General features: G+C 45.6%; 1 protein-coding gene across 1 annotated transcript in view; it reads left to right on the forward strand.

Annotated features, from left to right (window-relative positions):
- The first annotated feature begins 432 nt into the window (after positions 1-432).
- Positions 433-18,363, forward strand: part of LOC134528826 (protein spaetzle 5) — a 95,695-nt gene continuing 77,764 nt past the window's right edge. The window contains exon 1 of the mRNA XM_063362491.1: positions 433-550. Coding sequence (XP_063218561.1) covers positions 527-550 — 24 coding nt within the window. The 5' untranslated portion in view covers positions 433-526. The remainder of the gene's footprint in view (positions 551-18,363) is intronic.

Here is an 18,363-nt window from a genome sequence, read left to right on the forward strand (position 1 = left end):
AGACGGACGGAGACGGACGGAGACGGACGGAGACGGACGGAGACGGACGGAGACGGACGGAGACGGACGGAGACGGACGGAGACGGACGGAGATGGACGGAGACGGACGGAGACGGACGGAGACGCACGGAGACGGACGGAGACGGACGGAGACGGACGGAGACGGACGGAGACGGACGGAGACGGACGGAGACGGACGGAGACGCACGGAGACGCACGGAGACGGACGGAGACGGACGGAGACGGACGGAGACGGACGGAGACGGACGGAGACGGACGGAGACGGACGGAGCGCACCCTAGGCCGCGCCCTGCCCCACCTGCAGAGCGTTTCCGGCAGCGGGGTCGCCCCCAGCCCCCGCCCCTCCCCCGCGCCCCGGCCAGTGAAAGTGCGCCGGCGCCGTGCAGCGGTCGTGGCCGCAAGTAGGTTAGGCCGCGGACTGTCGCGCTGGGGGCGCTCACGCACGCCGGCCGGCGCAGACACGCCAGTCGACCGCCACGCGCGCCTCGCCGCTCTGTCGCTCCTCATGCCGGACCTGCCGCCCAGACTCGTGAGTACCGCGCTGCCTCGCGACCCTGGCTCACACTGCAGCCACACTGCAGCCACACTGCAGCCACACTGCAGTCGGTCCACGGTCATCGACTCAATCGATTTGAGCGAGTGTACCTCTGTTAAATAATTACTGTCAGCTTCAATTTTTAAAAAAAGGGGGGTTGTCTGTAAAATCGGTTTATGGACGATAATTTTACGTGATAATGTCATAAGAAAACATTGATGAAAAATTGCGTACTTTTTAATTTTCAAATATTATTTACAGTTTTTTTTTTGCAAATTTAATTTAAATAATTTGTTTAAATATAATCACGAGCAATTAGTTAAAAAAGCCCGCTTCAGCCTGTTTGATATTATGGAAGATATTCTCGCACGGTGGTTGGCCGGTTCTTCCACGCTCGGTTCAGGCGGAACGTGACAATTTTTTCGTCCGTGCAGCCGGCGTTCATCGTTTTTTTAAGACGTTATCAAGTGAAAAATAAAAATGTTTAACTGTTTCTATTTTTTTTTTTCAATCGGTAAAATATTACACGAACTTGTGCCAGGGACATTCCCTATCTTGCAATTATCACAAAGGACTGTTTATACTCTCAACACTCAACAGTCAATCAGAGGCTTACGTAGAAGAGATGTCGTTCTGAAATACTTTGCCAACCTTTTTAGGTTGAATGAGGAATGGCCTCGAATGAAATATGTTCAGACTTGTGTTGTAAAAGTTGGACATGTTTACGTGAAGTAGTTCAGAGTGCCATGTAAAGGCACCCACAGATTGCAAAACATTACCTATATTTTTGCATGAGTTCGACACGTTTCTTTACGACCTGTAAGTCAATCATTACCACTATTTTGCAATGAGAGCTCGCTAAAAGAACCTTAAAACAACAAGTGGAATAAAGAACGTCGACAAGCTACAGCATGTATGGGATTTCAGTTTTAGCCTGCCGTCAGATTAATGTACGAAAAATCTGGGTCTCTATTACCATAAACCATAAAATTTTGTGCTGATAAATTAAACCGAAAGTAAAAAAAAAAAAACTTACTGGTACCTAAGGTTGACTTTTTTCCCCCCCTCTCGTGTGAAACCAATCTAGTAACAACAGTTTCAAACGGGATTTCGAGGATGGGGAAGCTGACCGAGTCAAGGTCTACGCGCTCTGCTACGAAGCGAGAGTCGATGGTTCGAGTCCAGCTGCCGGCAAAACTCACGTCACCTGATGAGCACCGAGTTGCAATAGCGAGTAGCTCGGAGTCCTGTATAATCCCCTCAGTCACGTTACATGGACACCTCCTGGGCACACAGTAGTGGGACGTTCTTCACACTTGCAGAGTATATAACCTCTGGTGCATCCATTACTCACACGAAGCGATACATGTATATTTTTAAAAAATCCACGTAAATGGACACACCATCATCATTAGTGACCGGGAATGGACAAGATTTAGTGAAATAATTAAACCACACTCGCCATCTTGAATCAATAACAAAACAATGCCAAAACATAAAGCTGATTTGTGTACGTAATTTCTTCTAAAGTGTGCTTGCCCCTGCTAGATTCTCAAGCGGAAACACCAACAGGAGAAATTCATCGTAGAAATGTGTTACAATCGTATTGGCTCGCCGTCAGAGCTCTGGCGTGGTGGTCAGATCACGAACCTACCGCCAAGGTGATCCGGGTTAGAGCCGGCGGGGTCAGCCCCAGAACTTTTATTAAGTCAGGAAAGTGGCGAACGTCACCGCGAGCGGGTGTGTTTTCTCCGGTCCCTCCCCCCCCCCCACTACTCACACCCAAGCCCCACGATGCGTTCCGCGATTGATCATCCCTCATGGGCTTCTGATGACCTCGTTCATTCAGGCGTGGAAGAGTGGGGTCACTGGTCGCCGGGGTGTCACGCCAAGTGGCATGATTCTTCGTCTCGAATGTACTTGACTTAGACAGCTTGATTTGCCCCAGCAGCTTGTATTGCTTCCTAGGTAGAGCAAGTCAATTCGAAATGCATTCCAACTTGTGAATTAATTGGCTAAATATAAAAAGAGCAGCCGTTTATAGCTGGCTTCTTCCTAAGAAACACTTCTACTTACTTGGTTACTTGATAAATGTAGGCTACTGCGTTACAACCTGTTTGGCAATTTTTTTTGACGTGACAACGTCTAATAAATCGATGAACGCCGGCTGCACGAACGAAAAAGTGTCCCGTTACGCACATTGTTCCGTTACGCTGTGTCCCGTTACGCTCATTGTACGCTTTCGCCGCATCTATCTCTCTTCCACTCGACTGTTTATAAAGTGAAGTGAAAATTTAATGTGGTTTTCATTGCTTATTATAACAACAATTTCGGCAATAAAGGTTAATTATTCTCGCATTTTAAAAATCTGATTACTAGTATAATTTCAAGTATTTATTCTTTTATTATTAAAATAAAAATGATTCAATTTTATTCATAAAGTATGCAATAATTTCATCAACGTTTTGTTATGACGTTGTCACTTTAAACTATCGTCAGTAAACCGACTTTACAGACAACCAATTTTTTTTTTGACGTGGCAACGTCTAATTAATCGATCAACAACTGGCGGCACGCACAAAGAAGTGTCCCGTTACGCTCATTGTTCCGTTACGCTGTGTCCCGTTACGCTTATTGTTCCGTTACGCTGTGTTCCGTTACGCTGTCGGCGAGTGCAGTAATAATAGGTTATGTTACAATCGACTAAAAAACTATGGTGATTCATATAATTGATGATAGATATTTGATTACAGTTTATTTATATGAAAACTTGTTCATTATTATATTTAAACTTTATAGCTAAACGCCAGTTATTAAAATTAATTACAAGTCATCTACACGTGAACTGTTTCGTCGACTGTTTATAAAGTGAAGTGAAAATTTAATGTGGTTTTCATTGCTTATTACAACAACAATTTCGGCAATAAAGGTTAATTATTCTCGCATTTTAAAAATCTGATTACTAGTATAATTTCAAGTATTTATTCTTTTATTATTAAGATAAAAATGATACAATTTTATTCATAAAAGTATGCAATCTTTTCATCAATGTTTATTTATGACGTTGTCACGTTAAACTATCGTCCGTAAACCGACTTTACATCCAACCAATTTTTTTTTCCACAGCTATAACGTATTTTTTTTCGAAATGTTCATCTAAAAAAAAAATTGGTTGTCTGTAAAGTCGGTTTACGGACGATAGTTTAACGTGACAACATCATAACAAAACATTGATGAAATGATTGCATACTTTTATGAATAAAATTGAATAATTTTTATTGAATTATCACTATTTTGTATTGATACAAAGGAGTGAAATTAAATCTACAATTTAATTAATAAATTATTTTTATTTGCACTCATTAATTCAAATATGTTTATTACTTTAACGAACAGATTATTTTAACTATAACTCATATACATGTTTGGTATTTAACTTCTTCCAATCTGTCTTATTCTGTTAAGGATAGGACGATGATAGGAAAAGTAGGAAACGAATGGGAGTGATTCAAGTTTAATGTGCCTCGAAAAAGTCAAATCGATGGTTGTTCCAATCGAGCGTAAGAGAGATAGATGCGACGCAAACGTACAATGAGCGTAACGGGACAATGAGTCATCCTTTTTTGTGCGTGCAGCCGGCGTTCATCGATTTATTAGACGTTGTGACGTCAAAAAGAACTCACACATCTGTCGTCTGAAGAAGGGAACTTTCAAACTTTACGTATGATAGAAACTTCATAGCTTTCTAGCTATAAAATGTTAGGATCACCATTTAACGTTTTATAGTCGCATATTGCATGGTGACACTTCTGCACACCGTCACTTTAAGAGGCGATACCATCCTAGCGTCGTGGTCCTTGTCTCTCACACAGGCTCCAGGCAGGCAGAGACGCGCGTTACCTGTTCCGCTATGCGCCATCTTGCCTGCGCATAGTCAGGAGTTCTGAGAGTGCTCATTGTTCGACAGGTCGGCAGGTTACACTTCCTCTCCTCGTTTACAACTGGCTCAGGGTCTTCAAGGGCGTGTCAAGACCACTGCTGTCCAATCAGCAACGCGGGAAGCAGATGCATATGTGCTTCAAGTGTACTTTGCTACCCAGTGAACCCTCGCTGAGATTTACAAACTGTCTGTTATTTGGAAATGGCTAAACATTATGCTGAAGAGTCTGGTTTGTGATGGCAGTTAGGAAATCTTTACACGCACCCATACGCGTGTTTTTTTTTCTTTGAATGCTCGTTAAAGTGTGTTTAAACGTTTAGGTAGTAAAATTGAGAAAGTCGAGTAAGAGAAGATAATCAGAACAAATATGTTTCAATTATCATATCCAATTTATTTGAAGGGCAATTTTTCTGAAGTAAAAAATCTGGTTTCAAGAACTGCATTTCGGTACCAAAAACCAGTATAGACTTTTGATGCATACGAGTTTTCGTATCATACAGCTGTTCCTGCAGCACTTGTAACTGTTATAAACTGTGGTTTAGAATGTTATGGTAACTGCTAGCTTGTCAGTCTATTGCATAACTGTTAAGTCGCCCTTTCTCTGTTCATGTTTCTGAGCTTAAGTTCGCGCAGCACGACACAAAGACTGTCTGGCAGACGCCTCGTTCTGGGTGGGAAGTTTCTTGGTCTGACGACAGCCCAGTACCAGTTTGTTTCTGTTGGAAAGTGTGCTTATATGAACAACCTCTTTGGATGTATCGATTGTTGACAATACCTTTATTCGCGTCCAGTAATTTTTCTCTCTTGTGCTTATGCATGTCGGCCATTGTTTGTGTTCTCATATTTCAGATTACATGCGTTTATCTTAAGTATATGATGAACTTTTTCTTTTTCCACTGTTGCCCTAAATTTCCATCAGTTTCGAGTGCGGTGCTCAACCGACCAAGAAGACAGCGAGTTTGTGCTAACCACATTCAGGATGCCAACAGAGACCGTCGACTGCGATTGACTCGCGATACAACTCAGGAAGGCGGGGACAGGGAGGTTGGGTGACTCACTCGCCTACCACCGAGTCGGGCTCGAACCTGATTCCTCGCCAAGTGTACCAACGTGGCGAGTGTTGCCGTGGACTGGATGGTTTTCTCGGAGTACTCCTTTCCCTCCTCCTCCTTAACCACAGTTCAATCTGACGATAACACCTTTCGCCCGATCAACCAATCATCGGCCTTCAGTGACCTCGATGCGTCGTTTAACCGCATCTCTTTCATTTATTTGGTTAAGTTGGAAGCGAGCTAAGAAAAATATTGAAAATTAAAAAAAACAAAAACTAATTGAATTATAATTCCTTAGGCGCGTTATGGATAAATAACGAGGGTGAATTTTTACGATGCGCGGACCATGCAAGGCAATTTTCACAGGAAAATGGCGGACCCACATGTATGAACATAAACCCATGTGTAGTCACTTTCATTAAAATTAGGGGACATGCCAAAAGTATTGGCGTGCCAAATGAAACTTCACGATAGTGAAACTACCCTGAAATATAGTTGGTAAACTAAAATAGTCATAGTAAAGAGTAATTTCAAGTTTTCAAAAACTTAAATTATACTGGTATTACAACTATTATAATACATATTCTCTTACAATACTCTGTTAGGTTCTGTAGGACAGTAGTTAGAGAGCTGGAATATTAATCTCTAAGAACGTTGTTCGAAACTCGGCAGAGAGATTTGATTTTTACTGTTTTTTTAATTTCAATTTACTAGATTATACAAATTTTGCTTTGAATACATTTTATTTGTTTATCGTATTACTATAATATTATTAAACACATATCTCAGTCCATTGGATTGATTATTTCATACTAGGTAGGGCTATAACCTCTATTTTACTAAAAGTAATATTTAATTAATTACGTTTGTTAGGAAATCAATGCCCATGAATTCGCATAGGTAAAATAATAAAACTTCATATTAAAACTATCATTTAATTTTAATAATTTATAGTCATTTAACGTATGCGGAAACTATATAGTAAAAACGTTTTAGTAAATTTTAACATGGTGAGAAATATTTTGGTAAAATTCCTTTTCAAAATCAGGACTAAGCCGAGGTTTAGTGTTTTAAATCTTTTTCGTCTTTATCAAAGACATTTCATTATATAGTTTAATATTTCGCTCTGCAAATCGAATGATTCGATAGTCGACATAGCTGCTCCGGTAGCGAATTCTAGCGGTGGGTGCGGAACTATATGTCAGTCGAGTTAAGAAATTTAGTGATTGATTCTGAATACTGGCCTATTTAATTAAAAACGTTTATTTATTGTGAATATTCATGACAGAAATCGTGTTTATAAACTTTGTTGCAAGTTTATTTTTAAATGTATCTATCTACGTAAGTGAGGGTTCCCGTATGTATAATTCATCTGCATTATAAATTATTACATTATTATTAAAATTATTTTTAAAATTAATATATTAAAATAAACAATAACCATATTTATTCATTTTCAGTAAAATTTTTAATATATATCAATTGTGTTACTATGTTGAATAATTAATGTTGTACACATGTTTATATTAGTATTGAAAGGTGAGTATTTATTAATTAATTTTTAATTCCAGTAAATTTCAAACAAGTTCAGTGTCTTAAATAAAAAAAAAGTATAACTTCTGATGCGCGCAGAAGTGTAATGTTGAGATTTAGTACATAAAAAAAATAATGTAACCGTTTCACCGTTTAATTATAGTACATTCTGGTGACGGTACATCGGCGCGCCACAACCGATTCATCTCTGTAACGGCACACGCACCGTGATCGTGGCGCGGCACGTGTGACCGCCCTGGCGGAAATGTCGGTCGCGCGACTGTCGGCTGTCGGCTGTCGGCTGTCAGCTGTCGCCTGTCGGCTGTCGGTAACGGCACACGCACCGTGATCGTGGCGCGGCACGTGTGACCGCCCTGGCGGGAATGTCGGTCACGCGACTGTCGGCTGTCGGCTGTCGCCTGTCGGCTGTCGGTAACGGCACACGCACCGTGATCGTGGCGCGGCACGTGTGACCGCCCTGGCGGGAATGTCGGTCACGCGACTGTCGGCTGTCGGCTGTCGCCTGTCGGCTGTCGGTAACGGCACACGCACCGTGATCGTGGCGCGGCACGTGTGACCGCCCTGGCGGGAATGTCGGTCGCGCGACTGTCGGCTGTCGGCTGTCGGCTGTCAGCTGTCGCCTGTCGGCTGTCGGTAACGGCACACGCACCGTGATCGTGGCGCGGCACGTGTGACCGCCCTGGCGGGAATGTCGGTCACGCGACTGTCGGCTGTCGGCTGTCGGTGTGACCTTGCACGACTGCTCCAGTTCCACGCCAGCTGGCCCACTCGCCCGGCGGCTGCGCGAGTTTCATTTCCGCCGAGCCTCGAGCCTGCAGCTCGCTCGCCCGCGATCAGTCCCGAGCACAGCCGTCACGCTACTTTGCCGTCTGAATAACTAAAAAAAGAAGAAGAATAAGAAGAATAGCGTGTTTAACTCGGTATACACGTGGTAGAAGTGAAACCTCTTTGGCAATTCAAACCTCGACTCGTGAGAGCTCTCTTTATACGGATCTCTTTGGCGTCGGAAACGATGTTTCAAACAACGCTTCACGAAAACGTTGCATTAAAATTCGACCTTGAAATTATAATTGAAAATTTTTACTCTCATCGCACCTGAAGCAGTTTCACTTCAATAATCTCAAACCCCGTTGTGTTGCCGTCTGCCCAAAGACTCCCTTACTATATGCCAGCAAGTCGGATGGCGTCTGGCGCAGGCGGGTCCCCACCACCGCGATTATTGACTATTAAGCAGGGACTGTAAGTAACGCGCTACTAGTAACGACGTTATTTGTAACAGTTACTTTTTATGGTAACGATCGTGGTAACGCAATATATTAAGTTTTCAGTAACTGTAACTGTAACTGAATTACATTTTTCTGCCTTAAAGTAACGATAATTGTCGTTACTTCTTGCGTTACATTTTTTTAATGTATTTCTTATTGAAAGAACAACGCTTTGTTGATTTTTTCAATCCCAGAACGAAAATCCCGACAAGCATATTATTTGCGATGGTATTGCTTGTACTTGTAAAACTGCTGTTGGCTAGCCTGCGCTCGTATTTTGATTGTCATTTATTGAATATTTGCGACATGCGGGTTTACTGCTGTGCTGTTTAATTAATTAACCTACCTGTGCACATGCGCGAAAGCAATGACCGAATCTAATGAAGCGAGAAGCCGAGAAAGCAGTCCAGAATTTTCGTTGCCGTGTCCTTCATATTCTAATTTTTTTGAAGTTATGTCGAGTGATAAAAATAACCTTATTGTGAAGTGCTTGTTGTGTGGTTCTGCGAACAATTTTGTAGTGTGAACTAATTACTCAATGTAATTTAAGACCTATTTAAAATTTTTCAGTTTAAATAAACATATATCTTTACTAAACACAATATGTTTTATTAGCTTTTAATTATAACAGTATTACGTATCACATTTTTAGTTTTTCACAAAGTAACTGTTAAAGTAACTTACAGTTACTTTTCTCAGAACTGTAACTGTAACTGGTTTATTTTCAGTAGTGTAACTTGTAGTTGTAACAGGGTTACATATTCAATGGAGTATTTGTAACTGTAACTGAGTTACTTTTTAAAAGTAACTTTCCGGGTCCTGCTATTAAGTGAAGTATCTGCCAAAAAGGAAATTATTGTTATTTATGTCACATAAAAACAGAAACGAAATCCCTTCCTAGAAACTTTGTCTATAAGCTTCTGAAAACATTTTTTTTTGCAATATTAACTTACAAATATATAGAAAGTGGGAATATAGAAGGAAAGTTTTATGCTTTGCTTATCTGTGAAAACACATACAATAAACTTCTAGTTACAATATCATAATGTAATTAGTTGAGCGAAACTTTTGATTATGAATATTCTGGTGCATAAAGTTACATGCAACGCATATTGAAGGTACATTTCAAAAATCGTGATACATTCGTTACGAGGTATGGTACACAAATAGGCACGCAAAAATCATCACACATTATTATATTTATGCTCGGAACTCTATTGTTCAAACGCTAGAAGTCGGCGTGCATTGGCACACCAGGGGGAAGGGGGGGTTGAGGAAATGTATCTCCCCCTCCCCCAAAAAAAACCCCTAAAATCTCAGTAAAAGCTATCATTCCAACCAGCAAAACGAAAGAATTTAAAAGCAAACAGCGGGAAAATTTGGACTACCCCTCCCCTCTCCTCCACTGGTTTCTAGAAATTAAATTTAGCTTACGCTCTTGTTGGTGTGTGCTGTGTTATGAAATGAGAAGAGAAAGACGGAAAGAGACGGAATGACAGGGCACCGTTGAATTCAGGGAACACAGTTTTACTTCCAACTCCCCGCCACACAAATCCCAAGTCACAACCACTGCTCGGAAGTGCGGCTGTCGACAGTGACGCAGGCTTCGCGCCGTGGATGCGGCCTCGTGAGCCGCACGTCTGCGAGAACGCCAGGCACGTCCCGTGCGGCTGGCGACAGTGACGCAGGCTTCGCGCCGTGGATGCGGCCTCGTGAGCCGCACGTCTGCGAGAACGCCAGGCACGTCCCGTGCGGCTGTCGACAGTGACGCAAGCTTCGCGCCGTGGATGCGGCCTCCTGAGCCGCACGTCTGCGGGAACGCCAGGCACGTCCCGTGCGGCTGTCGACAGTGACGCAGGCTTCGCGCCGTGGATGCGGCCTCGTGAGCCGCACGTCTGCGAGAACGCCAGGCACGTCCCGTGCGGCTGTCGACAGTGACGCAGGCTTCGCGCCGTGGATGCGGCCTCGTGAGCCGCACGTCTGCGAGAACGCCAGGCACGTCCCGTGCGGCTGTCGACAGTGACGCAGGCTTCGCGCCGTGGATGCGGCCTCCTGAGCCGCACGTCTGCGGGAACGCCAGGCACGTCCCGTGCGGCTGTCGACAGTGACGCAGGCTTCGCGCCGTGGATGCGGCCTCCTGAGCCGCACGTCTGCGGGAACGCCAGGCACGTCCCGTGCGGCTGTCGACAGTGACGCAGGCTTCGCGCCGTGGATGCGGCCTCGTGAGCCGCACGTCTGCGAGAACGCCAGGCACGTCCCGTGCGGCTGTCGACAGTGACGCAGGCTTCGCGCCGTGGATGCGGCCTCGTGAGCCGCACGTCTGCGAGAACGCCAGGCACGTCCCGTGCGGCTGTCGACAGTGACGCAGGCTTCGCGCCGTGGATGCGGCCTCGTGAGCCGCACGTCTGCGGGAACGCCAGGCACGTCCCGTGCGGCTGTCGACAGTGACGCAGGCTTCGCGCCGTGGATGCGGCCTCCTGAGCCGCACGTCTGCGGGAACGCCAGGCACGTCCCGTGCGGCTGTCGACAGTGACGCAGACTTCGCGCCGTGGATGCGGCCTCCTGAGCCGCACGTCTGCGGGAACGCCAGGCACGTCCCGTGCGGCTGTCGACAGTGACGCAGGCTTCGCGCCGTGGATGCGGCCTCGTGAGCCGCACGTCTGCGAGAACGCCAGGCACGTCCCGTGCGGCTGTCGACAGTGACGCAGGCTTCGCGCCGTGGATGCGGCCTCGTGAGCCGCACGTCTGCGAGAACGCCAGGCACGTCCCGTGCGGCTGTCGACAGTGACGCAGGCTTCGCGCCGTGGATGCGGCCTCGTGAGCCGCACGTCTGCGAGAACGCCAGGCACGTCTCGTGCGGCTGTCGACAGTGACGCAGGCTTCGCGCCGTGGATGCGGCCTCGTGAGCCGCACGTCTGCGAGAACGCCAGGCACGTCCCGTGCGGCTGTCGACAGTGACGCAGGCTTCGCGCCGTGGATGCGGCCTCGTGAGCCGCACGTCTGCGAGAACGCCAGGCACGTCCCGTGCGGCTGTCGACAGTGACGCAGGCTTCGCGCCGTGGATGCGGCCTCGTGAGCCGCACGTCTGCGAGAACGCCAGGCACGTCCCGTGCGGCTGTCGACAGTGACGCAGGCTTCGCGCCGTGGATGCGGCCTCCTGAGCCGCACGTCTGCGGGAACGCCAGGCACGTCCCGTGCGGCTGTCGACAGTGACGCAGGCTTCGCGCCGTGGATGCGGCCTCGTGAGCCGCACGTCTGCGAGAACGCCAGGCACGTCCCGTGCGGCTGTCGACAGTGACGCAGGCTTCGCGCCGTGGATGCGGCCTCGTGAGCCGCACGTCTGCGAGAACGCCAGGCACGTCCCGTGCGGCTGTCGACAGTAACGCAGGCTTCGCGCCGTGGATGCGGCCTCGTGAGCCGCACGTCTGCGAGAACGCCAGGCACGTCCCGTGCGGCTGTCGACAGTGACGCAGGCTTCGCGCCGTGGATGCGGCCTCGTGAGCCGCACGTCTGCGAGAACGCCAGGCACGTCCCGTGCGGCTGTCGACAGTGACGCAGGCTTCGCGCCGTGGATGCGGCCTCGTGAGCCGCACGTCTGCGAGAACGCCAGGCACGTCTCGTGCGGCTGTCGACAGTGACGCAGGCTTCGCGCCGTGGATGCGGCCTCCTGAGCCGCACGTCTGCGGGAACGCCAGGCACGTCCCGTGCGGCTGTCGACAGTGACGCAGGCTTCGCACCGTGGATGCGGCCTCCTGAGCCGCACGTCTGCGAGAACGCCAGGCACGTCTCGTGCGGCTGTCGACAGTGACGCAGGCTTCGCGCCATGGATGCGGCCTCCTGAGCCGCACGTCTGCGGGAACGCCAGGCACGTCCCGTACGGCGCCGAGCCGGCAACAAGTCTTCATCTGGATGGACGTAACTTCCCTCGCGAATGAGGCTCTCTGTACGAGCCCGGTGGGGGGAAAAAAGGTCGGAACACGAGAAATCAGCCCGAGCGCACTGGAAAGCGCTCCGCCGAATGAGTTCCGAGCGTGTATTGGTGCTTGCCCTGTTGCGTGCTGCCAACCATTAACGTATGCTCCACGGAGTCTGAAACACTGCCTAGCAAAACATCCGCATTCATTGCAATAACATAAACAATTTAACGTGAATGTTTAAAGAACAAAAATGGAAGATGAAGTCGAGCTTAGTCCTTTAAAGTGGAAACTATTTCATAACAGCGCCAACTGATTGCAAGAAACTGTTAAATCTACTCATCTTTTTTTTTTTTTTTTTTTTGTAAATTTATGAAAGGAATATTGGGTAAATGTTTTCTTGTAGGCTATCTGCGCAAAAAAAAAAGCTTAAGTTGTGCAATGCTTTTCTGATACATATAGGCAGACTCTTTGAGGTGCCCAGTAGGAGATATAGGCCTATTGCAATCTTAGGGGCATCAAACATTGTTGCACTAAACTTTCCCATGCTCATGAGCTTTAAATGTGCAAACAGATACAGGTTAGGCAGGCCCTATTTCTTTCTTCCTGCGTTTTTCCTGTGTATATGCAAACATATATTGGTATTCGGTAATTTTAAGGCACTTTTTTTGTAGCTTTTCCTGCATTTTGAGGTACCAGACAACGTAACTCTACTTTGTTAGAAATTGAAGTATTTTTACGGACTTTTCAACGAATAATTTAACTCAAATAAACGACGAGATCTTCGTAATTTCAAATAACCGGAGCTTCATAGAAACTATGCCATATTTTGACTTCCGAATTGTATGTTTTGTGCTTAACAAAGGTAAACACACACATGGACAAAATAAAAGTGTTCTTGCTGTAGAATTAACCAGTTTTTGATTTGTTTTTAATATATTAGGAATATATATATATATATATATATATATATATTTGTATTCATGTTCAGCTAAGTGTCCGTATATTTACGAATAGAACAGCAAATTTATGAAAATCCCTGGATAATTTGTAAACAGCGTTTTTCGTAAATTGAAGGTAAAATTTTTTTTAATTGTGTAGTTGCTCCCACGTTCCTGAATTTTTTTTTATTTGAACATATACCTGTGTGCGGCCACAAAAAAAGGGTGTCGCACTTATTGCTCTCTTGCTTGAGGTGGACCTAAATATGCAAACTGCTCCAGGGAGGCGAGTTCTGTGGTTCGCCTGATTGGCGCTATTTCTCATTTCCGAGACACCAGACGGGGTCGCCGTCATTGCCGCCTTTCTCCTGTGTGCTAAACGTGAAACCTTTAAGGCTCCCGACTTGAACCATTTCTCATTTTTCGAGACAACAGACAGTCAAGTCATGATCGCTTGTTTTACTCTAGACTGCGATCACGACCGATAATCGTCATGTGGGCTGCTGAGACACCAGGCCGCCACTGTCATATAGAGTGTGTGACACATTTCGGGGCTCGACGCGGCCTTGGTCATGGCTTTCCACACCTGTCGCCGTCGGAGTTCTCGGACCAGTTCCAGAATTGCGACATGTGCAGTCGCCCCCGTCTGCAGGTTTGTTCTTCGCCGCGCGGCCGTTACAACACCGAGCTCGTTAATTAACGCAAGAATGTTGCAACGCAGGAAAGCTCGGGGGAGCAATTACTTATTCATGCCTGTCGCGCCAAAAGCTGAACAAATAACACCAAGTAAATGATAGCTGATCATTTATCAATCAGAGAAAACTCATACTTATAATTCCTCTTTGAGACATGGTTCTGCCAGTAAATCCAGGGGCTCGTAAAAAAAACCTATATCCGTCAATTCCACATTAAATTTTTAAAATTTCTCACAAAAATAGAAATTTAGGATTCGGCGTTGTTTTACGAAGATCCAGTTATCTAGAACCAGGAAGACCACGTTGATTTGAGGTGCATTATTCGTCTAAATGTTTAATAATTACTGCTATTCCTAACCGTGCATATTTATGGACAGATATGAAGAGAGAACACTAATACTAGGGCCACAAACACAAAATCTTGTGCTTGTCTAGCAATGAAACTGTAGATTTAAATCGAGCTGTGTAAAGAGACTATCCAACTTCAATAGCCGGGAATGAAATAGAAATCCGTACGAAGTGAAGTTAGAGCTAGAGGTCATGTTATCAACTGAAACTCTGTTAGGAGTTAACTAACAAGGAAGTGGACGCACAGCCAGTCTGGTTGCGTATTTCATGCGAGACGACTCGTACAGGAGGCTTTGTAGTATACGGTCAGCTGAAAGATCCTACAAACCCATACTGGCATGTTCATTTTGTGAAACGATTTTGATCCTGTGTTGAGACCCTGTGGCATCGCCGGTGTTTTGTGACTGGTCGAGTTTCTTTCAGGCACACGAATCACAGCCATTCAGCGGGGAAGCAAAAGTGTCATGGGTGGGCCTGTTACACAAGGCAACAACTTCCCTTGCAAATGCCCGCCAATCACATTGCAGCGTTATAAAAATTCAAATTATTTTTTTTTTCCGCGACAAATGCCCGCTCCTACCCATGCACGAAGAGAATCCAAAGCGTGCGACCCTAGTAATGAAGGTTAGTCATGTTGATCACTAGAACCACTAAGGCCAGAACCGGTCCACACGTTAACAACATTAACTACTGCTCCGACAGTCTATGAGATGAAGTGATTGAGCATTAAGTAAACCATCGTTTGGCAAAATTAAGCACACTTAATGTTGCAATGTTAATGTTACAGCGGCCTCCGTGGGCCCACAGAACGCTCCAGAGGACTGGGGGATCGATGACAAAGCGCCGGGGGTGTGCCGAGCGGAGGGAGGGGGCAGTGAGGCGAGACCACTAGTCTGACGGCGTCAGTGGGCCGTGTCCCACCCGGGGGCCAGTGGGCCAGACGACCGCTAGAGGGCCCACTGGCCCACCTCGCGGCCGTGCTCACGGTATCCTCGTAACAATAGCAATCACATGAGTTTCTAATCGTTACCAAAACCCATTACACGAGGACATGTTTTGAATCAACAACGTGCATCTGATTCCCAAGGATGACCAGGTACCTACCTGCTAAAAAGAACTCTTAAAGATGTTCGCAGGCTTTCACGGCCACTGTCTGAAGTAGCTTCGCTTCTGGGTTGTAGCCGCGTCCTTGGTGAATGATTCACCGACGTTTCGGTCGACATTGCAGTCGCCATCATCAAGGAGCATTTACCGCAGATCCCTGATGATGGCGACTGCAATGTCGACCGAAACGTCGGTGAATTATTCGCCAAGGACGCGGCTACAACCCAGAAGCCAAGCTATTTCGACTTTTAAAGGTTTTGAATATTTACAGAGGATTTTTTATTTATTCTAGAGCGAAAAGAGCACGGTAAATAATCGTGGTGTAGGTATGCAGGGAACTGAATCGGCAATGGCCGAGCTGTCTCAGCATTTCCCTGGAATTATTTCGGGAGACCATGGCCATCTGAAAATCAGGATGACTAAAGTCGGTGTTATAACACAAGTCCTCTTGAACACAAGTCCAGTGTTTTACAGTTGCACAAACTCTTTTGGTCCAAAAACGAAGTAATTCCGTTGAAATATTCCCCACCACGTGGGCATAAGGTTGAAATTGGTGGGTACCTCGGAAACGGTAAAGCCACTAAATCTGCAGTCAGTGGCCACGGCGGCCCAGTGGTGAGATCACTCGCCTAACAGGATCCAGGATCCAGGATCCAGGGTCGATCTCGCGAGTGGGACACATGGTGGTAATTGTTGTGACCTGGTGAGCTTACTTGGTGGGTTCCCTTTCCCCACCTTTGCATTCCGCCAGTGTTTCGTTATCATCTGCAGTTGGCGGGGTTGGCTGGGTTTATTTGAGGTGTATGTCTGATTTTAGCCACCTGGTGCGGAAGCAAACGCGTCCTGAATGGCCTAGCCAGAAAGCGCAATTGCTTCTTTTGCAGACGGCCGCCAATCACAAGGATGTATCCCGCTGGCGCAGGCATACCTTATTGCAGGCTAAAGAGCGATCAGATTATTTCTCGAAAAATACGAGCTCCTAGTTACAATTTAAAATTTGAAAGGTGCGAGGTAAAAGGCGAGCAGTAGGAAGAGCCACTATCGAGCTGAGCTCCAATAGGGTAGAGTGAAATGTGGACTGAACGAAGAAGAGATTTATTTGTGGACAGTTATTTTAAGTGTTTTAATCCAATAATAGTGTAAATATTAATAATAAATAAAACTATAATTAATTAATTAATTGAGCTATCCTTTCCGAACCTGTTTTCCCACACAAAACATTTGGTGTCACAACTAGGGATAGCTCTAATTAATATATTTAGTATTCAGTTTATAAAATACAAATAAATAATAAAAAATAGCTATTTGAGCGTAACCAAGTTAGCTAGGTCATATGTTAAATTTGAGCATAGTCTTTAGGACATATGTATGTGAACAACGAAGATGGCTGCCGACGAACTTAGAAACATAGTGGATTTCTTGGCTCTCAAAAATATATGGTAAACTTTCGACCGAATATTTCACAACTGGTATTCCATTGACACAAAGGCTTTTTCTTTTTTTCTTTTTCCACGTTTCATAAGAAACATCAGATGGCAGAAAGAATTTCCCATGCAGTGATAACGTCGCACCAACACGGGGTCTCGCTTGTGAAACGCACAAAAGCACAAAGGCTATTTCCCTTCTCCATTGTTTATCTTCGTTTGTGTGAAAAGCCTGCATACTTAACTCGGAACGCGTCGCTAAAACAAACACGCGTCGACGGCCCGCGGTGTGACGAACCACGGTTCTTTTTTGGCCGTGAGTCAGGTCGCAGGTTCGAGTCCACCTCGTTGACTTGATTCAGTTCGTGGGAACTGAGTTCGAAGCCCGCTATAATCGTGTACGCTCCGTCGCCTTAAACCCCCTGTACACTGAACTTGGGTAAATTAACGACATTGACTCAGGAAATCTGGATATGCTCTAGAAATTCATGGTACCAGCCCGAAATAAATGGACAGATGTAACAATTCGAATTTTAAAAAGCGTTTGTTCCAAAACCTTTAAACTAGTTGTAAAACTGGAATGAATTTGAGGGAAACATGCACATTTGCGGCTTAGACTACGTCAGCACCAGTCAACAAACGTAGATGCACTTATATCGTGTTGCATCGACCGCGAGTTCACCAGAGACGGTAACACACAACGGCACAGTTGAAGAAGGACTATTGGGGGAAGAATAGGCCTCAGCCGAGTATGAAGAACCAGTGTGGCATTTTCCTGCAGGATTTCGAGCCCGGCTCATCTGCAGTGCGAATCAAATTTCAGATCGCTGCATCTTCTCGCCCCAAAATATTAATCATCGACTACGGGGGAGGGATAGTAGCTGAAAGACACCATCTGGGATTCACAGTTTTCAGGTCATATCAATTTTGTGTTTCATTGCTGAAAATTTCCCTCCTTTAATGCACAAAGAACACATTTAATATTTGGGGGGGGGGGGGAGGTTGATGATAAATTTACATTTCAAGTCAGTCTACGGTATTAATCAAATTCTGAACCCCCCACTGATTTTACAACGGCAACCATTTCCTGCAGCCAGTCATTGTAAACTTCATCAATCCCATTATACACTGCATGTACAATGTCAAAATTAAGTAGATTTTTTTCAATAATAAACTATAATTAATTAGAGGCTCTATGGTTTCTCGGTATACCGATTTAACCACCATATTAGACTCCTGTGTCCTGTCTCACATGTACTCGAAGGATGCTAAAAATGTTTTCCTTGGCGCTCACTTGTGTTGGTTGCAATCTTCGTCTTTAACTCATCTACTTACGATTCACAAGGCTGGTTGTGTTCTAGTGATGGTCAGATTAACAATGGTCCAATGGCACGAGACGTAGAAACGATAGGCTTTTGGAGGGCAGACTGGTGATAAACTATACCACCACATGATAAGGTCTGCGACTAAAATGAGTTGTGTGTGGCTGTGCAATGCCAAAACATTGAACATGGACTCCTGAAGGACACGGATGCAAATCATGTTACATCCATCCCTTATTCGGTTTTCC

This window comes from Bacillus rossius, chromosome 2, assembly GCF_032445375.1.
Source record: "Bacillus rossius redtenbacheri isolate Brsri chromosome 2, Brsri_v3, whole genome shotgun sequence".
Taxonomy (NCBI): domain Eukaryota; kingdom Metazoa; phylum Arthropoda; class Insecta; order Phasmatodea; family Bacillidae; genus Bacillus; species Bacillus rossius.